At 37.7% G+C, this 18,187-nt stretch overlaps 2 protein-coding genes across 2 annotated transcripts; both read left to right on the top strand.

Moving 5' to 3' along the window:
* Positions 1-6,810: 6,810 nt before the first annotated feature.
* On the top strand, positions 6,811-9,257 carry LOC120139402 (uncharacterized mitochondrial protein AtMg00820-like). Its single transcript, XM_039154632.1, has 3 exons — positions 6,811-6,930; positions 8,559-8,819; positions 9,084-9,257. The coding sequence occupies exons 1-3, from the start codon at positions 6,811-6,813 to the stop codon at positions 9,255-9,257; spliced, it is 555 nt and encodes a 184-aa protein (XP_039010563.1).
* Positions 9,258-9,725: 468 nt separating this feature from the next.
* On the top strand, positions 9,726-16,516 carry LOC120139401 (suppressor of RPS4-RLD 1-like). The gene is made up of 7 exons (XM_039154631.1): positions 9,726-10,057; positions 10,169-10,313; positions 10,695-10,751; positions 10,854-10,934; positions 11,647-11,733; positions 11,967-12,173; positions 16,087-16,516. The coding sequence occupies exons 1-7, from the start codon at positions 9,726-9,728 to the stop codon at positions 16,333-16,335; spliced, it is 1,158 nt and encodes a 385-aa protein (XP_039010562.1). The 3' UTR covers positions 16,336-16,516.
* Positions 16,517-18,187: the final 1,671 nt, after the last annotated feature.

Raw genomic sequence — 18,187 nt, 5'->3', positions numbered from 1 at the left:
GAGGATTCCGGCGAGATATTTTTCTGAAGAGAGGATGTCTGAGAAGGATGAAGACAGATTGTTGTCAGTTCATGGGGAAGGTGAGACATGCGCAGCAGGGGAAAATCGTTTGTCAGTGGACAATTGGATTGACCAGGGAGTGTTTCATGTTTCTGGAGGAGCTAGTGAGGACAGACAGCTAGCAAGACTTTCCTTAGATAGGAAAGATATTAAATGTGGTCTGTCAGAAAGTCAGACTGTTGGAAAGTTTAAAGTTGGTGAGTATGCAGGTTTGGGGATTAGAAGTCAAAATTATTCGGCTGATGGATCTCAGGCCCATTCTGAAGAATCTGGGCAGTCTGGGTCAAAATACTTTTCGGGTTTTATTTCTGGGCCAGCATATACAATTAATAAGTTTGGGGATTTATTGAAAACATCCATTTATCAGGAAAATGCAGGGGAGTGTCCAAGGTAATGGAATCGAGTCCAATTGTAGAGAAGCCATTCAGTGTGGAGATAGACCCCGAAGAAGAAAACTTAAGACCATCGGAACAGGTTTTAAATAACAACTCTAGGGGGAGGCAGTTAATTCGCTCTAGAAGGGAGTTTACAAAAGAGAGTAATGTGCTGGAAACTAGAAGTCTGAGCATTGTAAAAGGGTTTACAACAGGTCGAGGGAAAGAAGATACTGGTATGGGGATTTGTTGAACATCTCGTCTGAAACAGGGGGTGCCGTAGTTAAGCAGAGGGAGCTAGATGTTGATTCCAGTACGAATATTCAGCTCTGTTTATCAGCAGAGAACATTGCTGAGGGGAGTCTTGATCCTTATCTTGACAAAGGATATGGGGGTGGGAGTGTAGGAAGGGAGATTGAGGTTACTTTTAAGAAGGTGATGGCTTAAAGTCCAAATCTGGTTTGCTGATTAGAAGGAAGAGAAGAACTAAAAGGATCCTGTATCGTGAAGCCCTTGACAAGGTGAGCATTGATAGCATCCTCCTCAGCTTTTCGATTCTGTTGAAAGAAGCGATGGAAACTTGGGAGGTTAGCAAGCTTTGGGTGTGTCTTTTAAGGAAGGGAAAGAAGCCTTTTTGGATAAATCATAGCTTTAGAGAAAGGCGTAAATGGGGTGAATAAAGGATTGGTTGTTTGAGGAGTGTGTCTGCACCTATTTCCTTTTGATGATGACAAGCTAGTAATAGTTTGGAATGTTAGGGGTTTGGGGAAAAACGAGAAAAGGAGGGCTGTTCAGAATTTAGTCTCCAACTTTAATCCTACTTTCTTTGGCTGCAAGAAACTAAGACTGAGAAATTTAGGAAGTCTTTTTTTAGGAGAAGTGGAATTAATAAACTTAAAGGAATTTTGGAATCCCCTTCAGTTGGATCAGCGGGGGGCTGTTGTGTGTTGGGATGATAATGTTTTGAGCTGGAGAATCAGTTGTTAGCAGGAGATTCATTGCTACTTTCGGTAAAATTCGGAGTATTGATTCCGGGTGTGGTTTCATCAATCTACGGTCCATCAGTGGAGGAGGAGAAATCTGGTTTTTTGAAGAGTTAAGCATTTTCTTAGTGGACAGACTTATCCCATTTGTGTCGGAGGGGATTTCAATGTATATTTACAAGAAGATGAGAAATTGGGAAGGGGTCAAAGTAGGAGTTCAATGGAGATCTTTAATGATTCATTCTCCATACGGGTTTGATTGATCTTCCTTTGAACGGGGGTAGGTTCACTTGGTGTAATAACCAAGATAATCCCACTTTTGTTAGACTGGACCGTTTTTTGGTTGATTGTCGTTTCCTAGAGCTGTTTCCGGGCGTTGTGCAGTCGTTCTACCAAGATCCTTGTCAATCATAATCTATAGTTCTGGAGAATAAAGGGGTGACTGGGGTAGAAAACCCTTTAGATTTTCAATTATTTGATGGATGAGGAGGGTTTTGAGGATCTGGTTGTTTCTTCTTTTCAGAGTGGTAAGGATAGTAATGAGGCAGGCGTTTTTAGTCTGATGAGGAACACCAAACATGCAATTAAGAAGTGGTCTGGGAACAGAGGAAGTATCCAGGTGCTTTGATTTCTGAGTTAGAGAAGAAAATTCGTTGATAGAGGATGATATTCAACAGAAGCAAGGAACGGTTGACAGTGAGGTATTAGTTGAATTGAAGATCTAAGAGCAGAATTGTGGAAGCTTCACAAGATTCAGGAGCAGATCTGGTTCAGTATCGAGAACTAATTGGATTGTTGATGGGGATCGCAATACTAAATACTTCCACACTTGTGCTACGATTAGGAATAAAAGGATGCTCTACTTGGTTTAACTTCGAAGGGGAACAGTGGAAGACCCAACGGCAATTAAGGCCATAGTTAAAGAGTATTTTTTAAGATCTATAATGAACGAACTACTTTAGAGATTGATGATTTGAATCTGGATTTTCCCAGAATTTTTATGGAGCAGAAACAGTCTTAGAACAGGAGTTTTCTGAGGAGGAAGTGTGGGAAGGTGAAATCTTGTGGCAGCAACAAAGCTCCGGGTCCTGATGGCTTTAATTTGGGATTTTTTAAGAGGTTTTGGCAGGTCCTAAAGGTAGATATTATGAAATTCTTTCATGATTTTTACTTGGGGAAGGAATGGGAACATGGTGTTAATCACACTTTCATCACTCTTATTCCTAAGATTTCTAACATGGTGGACTGGACGATTTTAGACCTATAAGCCTTGTTGGTGGATTGTATATACTCTCGAAATGTCTTTCAAGAAGACTTAGGAGCTGCATTTCAGATTTGATCAGTCCAAGCAATTCGCTTTTATCCCGGTCGGCAAATCCTGGACTTCTCTATAGCAAATGAAGGGATTGACTTTTGGAGGAAGAATGGTTTAAAAGGGTGTTTTTTAAGCTGATTTCAAGAAGGCATATGATACTCTTGACTGGCCTATTTTGTTCAGAATAATGAATGGCGAGGGGTCTTCGGCAGGGCTGTTCCTTGTCTCCATTGTTGTTCAACATAGTTGGGGAGCTATTGAATCTATTAATAGCGAAGGCTGTTTCACGGGCTTTTTTCGGGACTGGTCATTAGAAAAGAGGAGAGGAATTTTAATTTAACCCATTTGCAATTTGCTGACGACTTATTATGTTCTGTGGGGCGTCGGAAAAACAGATCTTGAATGTAAAGAGGGTGCTTCGGGTGTTTGAGATCATTTCTGGTCTACAGCTGAATTTAAAGAAGTGTAAATTATTTGGAGTGAACTTAAAGGAAGAGGAAATCAAGGGTTGGGCATCTATGATTGGATGTTCAGTGGGCTTTTCCCTCAGAATATTTGGGACTCCCACTAGGTCCACATAGGAACTCCAACATTCTATGGGATCCAGTGGTTCAAAGCTTTAATAAGAGACTGGCGGGCTGGAAAGGCTCCTCTCTGTCACTGGCAGGCAGGCTAGTTCTAATTAAATCAGTTCTATGCTCACTCCCTATTTACTTTTGTCATTGTTCAAGGTTCCAGCATCAGTTTACAAGACTCTCAATTCTATCATGTCAAATTTTTTGTGGGGAGGTGGTGATGGGAGAAAGAGGATACATTGGGTAAGCTGGTCCGATGTTTGTAAACCTAAAATTGAAGGAGGATTGGGGGTTTAATTTAAAGGTGGTGAATAGGGCACTTTTGGAAAAATGGGCTTGGAGGTTTGCTATTGAGAGGGATGCGGTTTGGAGGGAAATGCTCTGCAACAAATATAAATTGGATCCTTCCTTGATGCAGTTTGACAGTAAAGTCTCTCCTAAACTATCCTGGATGTGGAGAGATGTGAGAAACCATTATAATGCTGATTCGTTGGGCTGTAGTATCAGAGGTAAATATTGCTTTAAATTGGCAATGGGAGGAGCATTCGGTTTTGGCAAGACAATTGGACAATGGATCATCCGTTGATGGTATTGTTCCCTAGAATATTTTCTATTGCAGTCAATAAAGAAGGAAGATTAACTCAGTTTGGGGAGTTCAGTTCAAGGGTTGGATTTGGGACGTTCAATTGAGAGAGAGTTGAATGACTGGGAATTTGAGCAATGGGCAAATTTGATGGTTGTTATCTTGATTTCTCTATTTCTGCTGATGCCACTGATGGATTGTTTTGGAAGGGGAATGGGGAAGGGGTTTACACAGTGAAATCATGTGTCAACCTATCTTATTCGGGTTCTCCCGATTCAGACATGAAGAACCGAACTAAATTTCCAATCTTCAGAAACTTTTCCAGAGGGACCATGCAACCGTACAAGAAAAGATGATTAACAGATTCCAACTCTTTATTGCACAAGGACAAGAACATCAATAATCCCCGAAACTCCTATTTTCTGTAATTCCAACTTAATCGCCACTTTTTGGTGCGCTAATTGCCACATAAAAAGTCTCTATTTTTTGGAGGGACTAGCCCCCTCCAAATACAATTATCCCAGAAATTGTCTTCTGCCGGACCAAGAAAACAGGTCTTCAAACAGAGTTGACAGAAAAAATACCTTCCCCATTCCCTTTCCAATTCAGACCATATTTGGACTCTTGGGAAAGACTATAATTATGAATGATGGTTTGAAAATTTGAGAACTGTTCCAGCTCCCAATCACACAGGTTCCTTCTCAATTGCACAAACAAATCATCCTGAAGAATTGAACTCGCCGAACTCATTTAACTTCCCAACCTTATTCAGGGAAAGAGCAAAGATCCTTGGAAAAGCAGTCTTCAATGGACGATCCAGAGCCCAACTATCAAACCAAAACCTTATGCTCATCCATTACCCACTTTAATTGAAACATACTTCGAACCTTCTCGCCAAACTGATCATCTTTATAATGATTATTAACCACCGACTTCCACAACCAAGAGCATTATTAGATACTTTGTTGTAAAAAAAATCAGATTATTGTTCAAATTGTATTTGGAGCAAATCATCTTCTTCCAAACTGAATCCCTACCATAGGCAAACTTCCAAAACCATTTTAATCATGAACTTCCTCCCATATGTATTGATGATGACATGTTATAATTTTTCAGTTATAATTTTTCATATACGATTGAAACAATATTTGTAGGATCCAATTCATATACTTCAGTTTTATCACAAAAGACTGTTGTTTCTGGAAAATGAAAATCACTTTGTTCCAGGAAGTGATATATCGAATTTGTACTTAATTCAGGAATCGTGAATTTCAAGTTAAGGATTTTGATGCTGCTGTTGAAGATCTATCTGCATGTGTGAAGCTGATGAGAATAACAAGTCTGCGTATACATATTTGCTTGAATTTCAAGTATCAAACCTTGCTAATTTTGGAGGAATCTGATACTTTTGGACTTTTTTTCTCATTAGTTGATTTTCTCTGGCAGGGGATGGCATTAACTTCAATCGGTGAATGTAAAAGGGCTGAGGAGGCACATTTGAAGTCAATTCCACTTGACCGAAGTTTTCTTGAGGCCTGGGCTCATCTTACTCGGGTAGCTGTATTGATTATTGTGCTTTATTGGAAGAATTCCTATTATCACATCATTTTGCTCTCAAACTCAAATTCCCATGTTGTCCATAAAATGTGCCAAAATACCTTTTTTCTTATAATTTTCTATAAGTCTACTATTTTTTGGATTTTCTAGAAACTATTATTTATTCTGGTGGAAGTAGTTTCTCTGCCAATCTACTTTAAATGTATTACTACATGACTAAGTGATATCCTCGTCAGTTTTAAGCAGATGACAGGGTATGGTAGTGAGTGATAGTTCGTGTGCATCTTGAGAAAACTTTTATATTGAAATAAAGCTAGTTTTCTGTGCTAGCCTGCTTTAAATGTCTTGCGGCATGACGTGTGTATGATTTCTTGACAGTTCTATCAAGATCTAGCAATCTCTGAAAAGGCTTTCGATTGTCTTCAACAAGTTATACAAATTGATGAAAGGTAAAATTGTCTTTTCATTCTTATCTATCATATCCCTTAGGATAGTGTGATTAATTTCCAGACTGGATTAATTATTGATTTACCTTTTTTTGTAAGCTGACAACATTAATGTTCTTGTAATAGGTATGCTAAAGCATATCACTTGCGAGGGTTACTACTTCATGGGATGGGAGAGCACATGTGTTCAATCAACTTTGTTTTTGAATGTTTTAATTTTCTCTGGTTTGGTATCATGTATTTATTTTTCTGGTGGTGATATGAGCCATTTATGATTCAAATTTTCTCTCAAGTGCATTGTAATTAAAGCAGTTGCAATTTAATATGTATAGCCTGTTGTGGTTGCATTGGTCAACTATCAATAGTTTTGTCCTAATCCTTTATTCCTTTATCTGTTCACTTTAGGAGGTTCATCAACACTATTATTTTCCCGTCTGTGCTCAAGCGACCTAACTTTTTCTTTAGTATTTATTACTTGATTTCTTATTTACTAGCATTTTTCTCATCTTTTCTTTAAGTAAAACATTGACTGTTGCAGGAAAGCTCTCAAGGATTTTTTCAATTGAATTGAGCATTGAAAACTCGAATATTGAGTGCTTGTTGTAGGAATTATAGAAATGAGTTGTCAAGAGATTCTGTAATTATTTTCTGTTTTTCAATCCCTTATTTCAAGAGATTACATCTCCTAGGATTATTATCTTTCCTAACTTAGAGTTTCCTAGTTTAGAGGCATAATTTGTATAAATATGTAATATGTTTCTACTGAAGTATGCAAGAAAATAACAGACTTGTCTGTTTTCTACAATACAGTCTGTTTTCTTTCTACAGTCTGTTTTCTACATGGTATCAGGTTAGAGCGATCAATCCGATTTCCGCTTCTATTTAAATCAATTCATGTTCAACTCTAATTTTTTTCCATGGCTAATCGGGATCCCTCAGCATTCGAAATCACTTCCCAGACCAGCCCCTCTCAATCTGTTTATCAGATTTCAGATTTTCAGTGCAGCAGAGGCAAAATCGCCTCTGGTGTGAACATTGTAAGAAACCAGGCCATATGATAGATCAATGTTGGAAGCTGCACGAAAAACCAGCCGACTGGCAGCCCACACGGTCCAGGTTTCAAAAGGAAGCCCATATTCCCTCTCAAGATGATTCCTCAAGCAGTTTTAGCAAGAAACAGATAGAGGAGTTGCAGCAGATTTGAGCAGTATGACAACCAAGCCTACCAATGTGACTTATACTACTACTGATGGAAATAATCCATATGCTTTCTCGGTACAATGGATAATAGACTCGGGTGCATCAGATCATATGACAAGAATTTTGATCTCTTGAGGAATATAATGAAAGCAACTTACCCAGCTTCTATAAAAATAGCAGATTGGCTCTCTCACTACAGTCAAAGGGAGTAGTTCTGTTACATTAAACAAAAATCTAATACTTCATAATGTCCTCTATGTTCCTAGACTTGCATGCAATCTGTTGTCATTTAGTAAATTAATTAAAGATTCTGGTTGTAATGTTGTTTTTGGTATTGGTGGTTGCATTTTTCAGGCACATGACTCGAAGAGGGTGATTGGCAGTGCTAGGCTGGGCAAATGATTGTACACTTGGAGGTAAAACATCTCATAATCATGCCTTATCCAGTGCTCTTAGGAAACCAATTTTATCTTCTGATCTCAATATCGATAAAATTATGTTATGGCACTCTAGATTAGGTCATTCTAATTTTCTCTTTCCAAATGTTACCGAACTTATTTATAAATAAAGATCCATCCTTGTTTTCCTGTGAAATTTGTCAAATAGCCAAAAACACCAGAAAACCATATATTGCATTCCAAATTTGAACCAACAACACCTTTTTCCATTATCCATAGTGACATTTGGGGCCCTTCTCCTGTCAAAAGTATTTCTGGGTATAAGTGGTTTGTTTCTTTTATAGATGATTACTCTAGGACAACATGGATATTCTTAATGAGAGAAAAGTCTGAGGTTGAGTCCCTTTTTAAAAGTTTTTATTAAAAGTTGAAACCCAATTGACACAAAAATAAAAATTCTGAGGAGTGACAATGGAAGTGAGTATTTGAATAAAACTCTTGGGTATTCTTTAAGGAAAAAGGTATTGTTCACCTTACGTCTTGTGTCAACACACCTCAACAAAACGGGGTAGCAGAAAGGAAAAATAGACATCTTCTAGAGGTTACTAGGCCTCTTCTGTTTACTGCTAATGCTCCTAAGTATCTTTGGGGGGAAGCTCTTCTTACAGCCACGTACCTCATCAATAGAATGCCAAGTAAGACTTTAGATTTCAAAATTCCTACTAAGGTTTTGTTTCAGTTTTTTTCCCATTTTAAGCATTTAAACTCAAGTCTTTCTCCTCGGGTGTTTGGGTGTACAACCTTTGTTCATATCAACAACAGAGGGAAATTAGATCATAGGTCCATAAAGTGTGTGTTCTTGGGCTATTCTTCGAGTCAAAAGGGTTACAAGTGTTACTCACCTTCCACAAAAAAGACATGTCTCCTTTGATGTTACATTTTTTGAAAACCAACCTTATTTTTCGGGAACAAAAATTCAGGGGGAGAGTTATAAGGAATTTTAGCCTGTTCAAACCAATATTTCTTTACAACCTATCATTTCTTTACCTATTATTGTCTCTCCAAAGCCGGCTAGCACTGTCCCAGTTCCTAGTGAGGGTGATGGGAATAACCTAAATAACTCTGATGAATTACCTTTCTCCTTATCTCAGAACTCTAGTCCGTGCAAAACACCTTCCACCACTATAAAAAATGCACCTAACAATGACCTTGAAACCATAAACAACTCGGTGTTTACTCAAGAAGAAGGAAAGATGTTGCTGAAGAAATCAGTATGCCTAGCATTCTCCAAGAACCAGATTCGGATCCTGTTGCATCTGAAACAGAAGGTAATGATAGTTACCTATTAGGATTGGTTGATCTATTAAGTATGCTCATCCCATAAATAAGTATGTTGCATATGGGAAATTACAGTCTAATTTCAGGGCCTTCACTGTCAGCATAAACAGTGTAAAAATCCCAAGAAATGTGACAGAAGCATTTTAATCTCCTGAGTGGAAAAAGACTGTGGAAGAGGAGATAAAAGCGTTGCAAAAAAATAAGACATGGAGTTTGACAGATTTGCCATAAGGGAAGAGAGCTGTTGGATGTAGGTGGATATTCACAGTCAATATCATTCGGATGAGAGTGTGGAAAGATACAAGGCAATGCTGGTTGCTAAAGGTTTTTCTCAATCCTATGGCATCGACTACCAGGAGACTTTTGCACCGGTTGCAAAAATGAATACCATCAGAATATTGTTATCAGTAGCTGTTAACATGGACTGAAAATTGCATTAGCTGGACATAAAGAATGCTTTTCTAAATGGGAACCTTGAAGAAGAGGTATACATGGAGGTTCCCCCCGGATTAGAAGGAAAGGTCATTAAGAAAACTGTGTGCAAGCTCAATAAATCCTTGTATGGCTTAAAACAGTCTCCCAGGGTTTGGTTTGATCGATTTGCTAAGGCTATGGCACAGAATGGTTTCAAACAAAGTCAAGCGGATCACACATTATTCAGAAAAATTACACCGAGTGGTAAGATAACCCTCCTAATTGTCTATGTAGATGATATGATTATAACTGGCAGTGATATAGAAGAAATAGAAAAGCTAAAGATGAATATTGCAAAGGAGTTTGAAACCAAGGATTTAGGGAGTATTAGGTATTTCCTGGGTATGGAAGTTGCAAGGTCTGAAGAAGGGTTGGTCATAAACCAGCGTAAGTATGTTTTGGATCTTCTTGCAGAAACAGGGATGCTCAACTGCAAATCAGTTGAAACTCCAATGGAGCCAGGCTTGAAATTTTGCAAGGACCGGACTGGAAATCCAGTAAACAAGGAAACCTACCAAAGGTTGGTTGGTAAGTTGATCTACCTTTCACTGACCAGGCCTGATATTGCATACTCAGTTAGCATTGTCAGCCAACATATGAGTGATCCTCGAGAAGAACATTTGGAACCTGTTAACAGAATTCTAAGGTTCTTGCAGTTTACCCCAGGAGCTAGACTTGTATTTAGAAAAAATCAAGATAGAACAGTGAAAGTTTATACGGATGCAAGCTGGGGAGGTGAATTAACTGATAGAAGGTAATTTGGGGCTTGGAGAAGTAAGAAACAAGTCGTTGTCTCTCGAATTAGTGCTGAGTCAGAGTTTAGAGCAATGACTCTTGGAATATGTGAAGGAATGTGGATTAAAAGACTGCTCAAAGAACTGAACTTAGATGACAAGAAGAATTTTGAGATTTTTAGTGACAGTCAATCAGCTATGAGTATATCAAAAAACCCAGTGCGGCATGATAGAACGAAACACATTGAGATAGACAGACATTTTATTTATGAGAAGGTCAACAATGGAGTTGCACAACTACAGTACATTCCGACAAAGAAAAAGCTTGCAGATATCTTCACTAAAGCCCTTCCATGAGTGACTTTTGATGAGCTGTCATTCAAACTGGGTATATACAACATATATACACCAGTTTGAGGGGGAGTGTAGGAATTATAGAAATGAGATGTCAAGAGATTCTATAATTATTTTCAGTTTTTCAATCCCTTATTTCAAGGGATTACATCTCCTAGGATTAGTATCTTTCCTAACTTAGAGTTTCCTAGTTTAGAGGCATAATTTGTATATAAATATGTAATATGTTTCTACCGAAAGTATGCAAGAATAAAATAACAGACTTGTCTGTTTTCTACAATACAGTCTGTTTTCTTTCTACAGTCTGTTTTCTACACTTGTACTTACGAGCTTCATGCTATTGGAGAATATGCTGATGCGGTAAATAATATTTTTGAATTAAGTGACTGTTTGGTTATTTTATGACACTGCACTTATTGCACTTTGGCACTACTTTACTGTGCTAAAATTAAACATTCACAGGTCAAGGATTATGATGCAGCCCTAGATGTTGAACTTGACTCGATGGAGAAGTTTGTGCTTCAATGTTTAGCCTTCTATCAGGTTTGTGATTATGCAGAATAATGATTTTTGCATGAAAGTCACTTCACTTGGTTTTCCTTTCATACCCTTGTTTTCAGTGATGGAATTGTTAGCATGTTACTCTTGTGTCCATTCACTTGTCATAAGTATTATCTTTCAGCTAATGGTTTCACATCAAACTTGATCCTAGATATCTGTTGAAGCTGGAGGTTGTTCTTGTTAGTTGAAGATAAACAAAATGTGGCATTTTGATTATCTTTTGGGTTTTCCTTGCTTTTCGTTTTGTCTATTTCTTGGACAGATTTTATTGTCCCAAATTCATTTCCTATATAGATTTTTCTTTTTTACACCTGTGGTATGGGTCTATGGCCAAAAATTTTAGTGTAATGCAGCTGGAAATCCAATCTATCTCTCAATTTTAAGGTGGCTACATTAGGCTGTACCCTGTTTTCTTCCAATCATATCCCTCTGTTACATACCCTTAAACTTAAGGCATAATATTCATGTTTTCATTGTTTTTATGAACTGTCATTCTATATACATGCCACTTTTCCCGTTTGTTTTGTGTGAAATTATTTTATGATATTACTTTTGTGAGTTTATTAATATTAAAAAATGGGCTTACTCCTCTCTTAAAGCCTAGTTTATAGTTCCTTTGGCAGTGTTATCGATCATGCTTGATAATTTTAGTTATCTCATAGGGTCTCTGAAACTTGAAATTCTTCTTTTGCAGAAAGAGATTGCTTTATACACCGCTTCCAAAGTCAATAGTGAGTTTTCTTGGTTTGATATTGAAGGAGATATAGATCCACTGTTCAAGGTGATAACTCATAGTGATAATCTTATTTCAAGTTTCCTATTGTGTGCGACTGTGCATGCTTTTGTTTTTTGTGTTCTCTTTTGCACTAAAATTGTGAATTTTCTTTGGCGTTTAAAATACAAGGAAAATGGATATTTTTCTCTTCCATGACTTCAGTTTTCATCATTTAAGATTTTTTCACTTGAGATTTATCTTGTCTTTTGTCCTTGTTTCTTACATTCATTCTTATGTAGGAGTATTGGTGCAAAAGATTGCACCCCAAGAATGTATGTGAAAAGGTTTTCAGACAGCCTCCATTGCGCGATTCTCTGAAGAAGGGAAAGCTTAAAAAGCAAGATATGGCTGTTACAAAGCACAAGACTACTCTTATACTAACTGCTGACTCAATTGGCAAGAAAATTCAATATGACTGTCCTAGTTTCTTACCCAATAGACGCCAGGTGATTAATTTTGAGAATATATAACTTTCTGGGTTTTCTTTTCTTTATTTATCCCACTCCCTCACCTTTCCTCAGTGTTTCATTGGCTCCCTTATAAAGATTTCCCCTCTTTCTTGAATTTAACTGGCTTGATGAAAAATTGAAAAACTCTTCTAAAATGAATTTCTACAAAACAGAACAAGGATGAATTCGTGTATGTTCATCTGTGTGTGCTTGCTTCCCTTTTAGTTATTCTCTGCCTGGGTACCAAACTGAAAATCTCATAAGCATATTTTCATTAAACAATGATGTGGTTTGATATCTTAAGTTAGGGTATTTGTCTTGAAAATCGAAATGAAGTAATATGTTAATTCCATTGAGATTCTTAACAAACTGTGTAGCCTTTTGTTTGCAAATTGAAATTAAGTAATATGTTAATTTCATTGAGATCCTTGATGAACTGTATAGCCTTTTGATAATCATGATTTCTGCTACCCTTTATGTCACCTTTTTCTCCCTTGCAAAAGGAAAGCAACACTAAAGGTTTGCCATTGTGTTTTCAATAAATTTTTTTGGATAATTAAGCTTTTTATTACCCAAGAATAGCAGTAGCCTGCTACAAAACAATACAACAACCAAAGAGCAAGAAGGATGGGATCCTAATAAAACAAAATCAATCTATACCCCAATTATAACAGAGAGAAAGATTAGTTCTATCTAATCTATTAACATTTCTATTACTAAGTTGAATTCCAACAATTTGCTTAATAGATTCCAGAATTGAATTCTCATTTCTGAAAGTTCCTCTAAATAATCTTCAGTTTCTTTCTTCCCAAATAGTATAACTGAGAGTGCACCAAGAAATCTTCAAGATCATAGTAAGTAAGCATGAATTTGTAGCCCATACCAGCAGATCTTCCCAAGTTTGCGATGGTTTTTGTAAGCCTACGAGCTGAAGGATAGAATTCCAGATTGTTGCAGTGAACTTACAATCAGCAAAAAGATGATTTCTTGATTCACTAGCTTCAGAACAAAGGATGCACAGGTCATTCGTTTCAATTCCAAATCTTTTCAATCTATCCTTTGTGGGGAGACGATCTTAAATGGCCATCCAAGAGATAAGGCTATATTTGGGAATGTGGAAAGAAAACCATAACAACTTTTTCCATGATACTTTATTGCTTTTCACTCGAACCTCTTCCCAAATATGCTTTGTATTAAATGCTCCCGAGGCGAGTATAGGACGAGCAGCTGATCTGTGGTTCATAATTTTTCTTAGAAGCCAGCTTGAGTTCGTAGGAGCTTCCATCTCCCAAAAATCTCGGTCCTTAAAATAATAAGATTGGTTCCATGCAACCCAAAGAGAACCCTTCCCTGCAAGAAGGCGCCTAATGAGGAGCATCATGCAAGATTTATTCCATGATTTGATGTCCTTGAGACCGAGTCCACCTTCTGATTTTGGTTTACAAATTATGTCCCAACTAACTCTAGCTCCCACAGCAGGAATATCAGAGCCTTTCCAGAAGTATCTCGAGCAAATCTGTTCGATTTTATTGATGACAGATTGAGGCAGAATAAGTTGCCTACACCAGTAATTTGCCACACTAAAAAGGACCGTTTTTATCAGCTCAAGTCTGCCTGCATAACTCAACTTCAACCTGGACCATTGATGAAGTTTGAGTTTAACCTTGTCGATGAGAGGCCGATAATCTTTAACTGTAAGTTTCCTCGTGACTAGAGGAATCCCTAGGTATCTGACTGGAAAAGAGCCAAGCTTAAAACCAGAGGACTTAATAATGGTGTCAAGAGAAAGAGCAAAAATTCCAGTAGTGAAAATTTCGCATTTAGCAGCATTGAGTTTGAGACCTGAAATTTCATAGAAATAATCGAGAACAGAGGTTACTCCCATGACAGATTCCAGATTGCCTTTGCAGAAAATAAGTAGATCATCAGCAAAAGTTAGATGTGTAAGGCAAGTTCTCTTGCATTTAGGGTGGAAGTTAAAGATCCCTTTAGCATCAGCAGTATTTAAAAGTTTTGATAGGATGTTCATCACCAATACAAACAAGATAGGGAGAGAGGGTCGCCTTGTCTAAGATCCTTTTCACCCTTAATGTACCCAATTAAGGTACCGTTGAAAGTAATGGAGTAAGTAGCAGCAGAGTAGCAAGCCTCAATCCATTGCATGAAGGAATTTGAAAAACCAAGGGCCTTGAGAATAGAAAGAATGAAGTTCCAGTGAATAGAATCAAAGGCTTTATGCAAATCAATTTTGAGGGCACACCTAGGGGAGGTAGATTTCCTCCCATAACCTTTCACTATTTCTTGGGCTAAAAGAGTATTATCAATGATACTTCTCCCTTTGACAAACACAGACTGGTTTGGGGAAATGATCTTTGGCAGCAATGGAGTCATTCTTTTAACAATGATCTTGGTAATAGTCTTATATATGACAGAACAACAAGAGATAAGACGGAAGTCAGAAACTTTGCTGGGGTTGAGGATCTTGGGGATCAAGGCAATAGTGGTGGCATTAAAAGCTGGAAAAATATAAGCTTCATAGAAGAAGAATTTAATTGCTTCAGTAACGTCGCTTTCAATCACTGGCCACGCTTTTTTGAAGAAGAGGGGTATAACCATCAGGGCCTGGAGCCTTATCATTACCCTGGCTAAAAAGAGCCTCCTTGATTTCATCATAAGAGACTTCCTTTGTGAGGCCATAAAAGTCATCAAAGGAAGGAATAGGGAACAAGAGTTCTTGAAGAAGATTAATGGGGCAATCTTTGACATTAGAGTCATAGGAGCCAAGGAGTCTTTTGAAGAAATTAACAACTTCTGAGGACATGTCATCGAAGGTCTCGAGCCTTCTTACTTGCTCATCAACAATCACTCTAATGGTGTCTTTTTTTCCTCTTAGAAGCAATTACTGAGTGAAAGAATCTGGTACATTTATCACCATCTTTAAGTCAATGGATTTTAGCTTTTTGCTTTAAGAACATTTCCTCCGCTTCCACTAAGGAATTGAGTTCATTTTAAGAGTGAGAATTTGTTTTTTTTTCAATTTCCTCTCTCTTTTATCTAACCTGGGAAGAAATGTCACTATAATAGTCATTGTTGAGGGTTTTGAGACAAGCTTTAAGCCGTTTGAGCTTAAGAAAGAGTTTCTTCATTGGATCTCCTTGGATAGGCACAGACCAAGAATGATTGACAATATTAAGGAAATTGTGATGCAAAGTCCAACAATTAAAGAATTTAAATGGCTTTGGTCTGTTGGTTTGAACTTCTTTGTTTAGGTACACCAATGCCATACAATGATCAGAGGGACCAGGAGCCAAGAATTCCACAAAAGAGTAAATAAAAGATTCTGACCAAGTTGGATTAATGAGGACTTTGTCGAGTTTGCGAGCAAGGTAGTTTTCCTTTTGCTTGTTACTCCAAGAGAAAGAAGGGCCAAAGAATGGATGGTCCTAGAGTTGGAGGTCTTGAATAACTTATTGGAATTCCAACATATCAGGGGAAGTGGTCATACCAAGATGCTCATGAGCAGAAGTTTCTTGAGGATGAAGAATTACATTGAAATCTCCTCCCAAAATCCATGGGAGGTTACAAGAAGAGGAAAAAGTATTTCTAAGGTCCTGCCACAGATTCCTTCTTGAAATTCCATCATTGTGGCCATAGATTGGCGAGATCAAGAAAGGGTTGTTATTGAAGTAACTTTTGACAGTGATGATTTGGTCAGAGGCATGGCATAAAGAAATATTTAAATTTTTCCTCCACAATAGCCAAATTCTACCGTTCAAAGCAGAGTTATAATTGGTATAACTATTCCAGCTTGACACGGGTTTTCAATAATTGCACTTGCTATGCTGCACTTTTTTTAAGTGAATCTTGATTTATTAATTTTCTTTTTATTTAATCATGTGTTATGCATCAGCATCAAATGGCGGGATTAGCAGCCATTGAAATTGCGCAGAAGGTGTCAAAATCATGGCGTTCTTTGCATGCAGATTGGAAGAATTCTAATAGAAGCTTGAAAAGTGGTAAGAGGCACCGAAGAAAGGAAAGAATCAGTTTAGTTAGCCAGAACAGAGGTGGTGTTGGTTGTAGTACAAGCGGTTCCTCTGAAACATCTGCTTCATATGACAGTACTGAAGATAGATCATCTAGCCGTCCTATGATATGATGGCAAGATGTTTATTCATTAGCTGTCAAATGGAGACAAATTTCTGAGTCTTGTGATCCAGTTATGTGGGTTAACAAGTTGAGGTCTGCTATATTTTAATCTTATAACCTACATTTACCAAGATGCCTTAAACGTTCAATGTTTACTTTTTGACATTTCTTTATTTTCTATCTATTATGGATTTGGAGCCTGACATGTAGAAATTTCTCGACTACTTGTTCAGGATTCTTTTTGGGTAAAATCTATTCTGCTTTTTATTGGTGCTTCAAAGTGTGTTTTAAATGGTCGTTTCATTGTTTTGTGTTTGCCCCCCCCCCCAATTGTTCCAACAAGTCTCATTAGGTCATACAATTGCTATAACTGAAATTTTCATTTACCGCAGAACAGGTTGGGTTCAATTTGGAGAAATTGTCAGATCCACTGATAGGAACATAGATGCCAAATTTTCTATGTAAACCATCTAAATATATTTTATGATGTTGGAGATCCTGGGCATAGTTGTCACCGTAATAGTATCTAGGATGAGTCAGATCAGCATCTTGAATAGTTTCAACTTCTGATCCTTTGTTTTGTTGTCCAGTGAAGAGTTTAATTCTGGATTTGGTTCACACACCAATGGTACTTGGACAAGCAAAAGTTGTCTGTTACTTCCCAAATTATGAAAAGTAAGTATCTGTTTTGGTTCCTTATTCGATGATAAATGTCAATCGAGGGCAACCTCATTTCCAGAGATAGAATCAGGCTGCACAGAAGGGGAAAAGTCCTCCTACTGAGCAAGATCATTAATGAATAAGGAAGCACTTAACTTAGGGCAGCCAGTCTCACGTCACGCAGCATAGCGCCTTGCTATTTGCATTCATCCTTGTAACTTACCGAAGTGAGGAAAGCCACATTGGGGATCGCGAGTCGGGAGGGTGGCAAAGATATTGTGTGTGAAGAAGTCTTTCCGGGGAGCATGGGTTCGAAGCATGAGTGATGAGCTTCTCGACTTCGATCTTTTTCTTTTATTTTTTTTTGACAGGAATAGATGGCCTCATTAAAAACCTCCCTCTTAGAGGTCCTTTACCATATGGTAAGAACCAACTAGCGGAAGGAGGAAAAGAGTGCAAGACTTTATTGATTGCAAAAGAATTACATAAGACATAAAAACAGTCCTACAAGATACATAAAACTTAAACACACTGCTAAAAATCATAACAACTGAACGCCACAACTCGTTGAAACAACAAATCCCATCACCAAATCCCCTCTTTTGCTAACTTATCAGCCTCGCAATTACAGCACCTAGGAATCCACCTCACAATAATCTCGTGCGCAGACATTGTAGAAGCTATCTCCTTAACTAGATTAGTAAGAAAAGTAGGGACAGTTGCTTGATCTTTCAACCATTCCACTGCTAGTTTGCAATCAGATTCCACAATTAACCTTCCCTTTGGTGCCCATTCTGAAGAAACAAATAAATCTATTCCTTTCTTGATTGCTTTCAACTCTGCTACGATGATAGGAGTAGGACCAACATTTTCTGAAAAAGAAATCAGCTTTGTCCGATTCCAATCTCTGAGAATACCCCCAATTCCAGCAGTTCTCCCAACAGTACAAACAACTCCATCCACATTCATTTTATAAAAGTCAGTTGGAGGTGGACTCCAACTAACCATCGGCCTGTTCAAATCTTTTATAACTGAGCAAGTGTCTTCCAATGAAGGATCAACAATTAACGAATCCACCTGAATAGAGCTTTTTGGATACTTTGCTAAGAACCATTCCGCTAACCTTAGCCGAACTGTGAAAAACAAAGCGAAATTGTCCAGTTTACCTCCATTAAAGATGATATCATTTCTAAATTTCCATA

The sequence above is a fragment of the Hibiscus syriacus genome, unplaced genomic scaffold, assembly GCF_006381635.1.
Source record: "Hibiscus syriacus cultivar Baekdansim isolate YM2019G1 unplaced genomic scaffold, ASM638163v2 tig00110745_pilon, whole genome shotgun sequence".
Lineage (NCBI taxonomy): Eukaryota > Viridiplantae > Streptophyta > Magnoliopsida > Malvales > Malvaceae > Hibiscus > Hibiscus syriacus.
Note: the sequence above shows the minus strand (reverse complement) of the source record. Positions and strands in the feature narration are given on the sequence as shown.

What these genes read in the sequence shown, in the direction of transcription:
- LOC120139402 (XM_039154632.1), top strand. Translation starts at nt 6,811, where the DNA reads ATGGCTAATCGGGATCCCTCAGCATTCGAAATCACTTCCCAGACCAGC. An exon ending in TCGCCTCTGGTGTGAACATT is followed by an intron (nt 6,931 to 8,558) that starts GTAAGAAACCAG and finishes GTCTCTCCAAAG; the next exon opens with CCGGCTAGCACTGTCCCAGT. An exon ending in TGTTGCATCTGAAACAGAAG is followed by an intron (nt 8,820 to 9,083) that starts GTAATGATAGTT and finishes TGTTGGATGTAG; the next exon opens with GTGGATATTCACAGTCAATA.
- LOC120139401 (XM_039154631.1), top strand. Translation starts at nt 9,726, where the DNA reads ATGCTCAACTGCAAATCAGTTGAAACTCCAATGGAGCCAGGCTTGAAA. An exon ending in GGTGAATTAACTGATAGAAG is followed by an intron (nt 10,058 to 10,168) that starts GTAATTTGGGGC and finishes GTGGATTAAAAG; the next exon opens with ACTGCTCAAAGAACTGAACT. An exon ending in TCTTACCCAATAGACGCCAG is followed by an intron (nt 12,174 to 16,086) that starts GTGATTAATTTT and finishes GTTATGCATCAG; the next exon opens with CATCAAATGGCGGGATTAGC.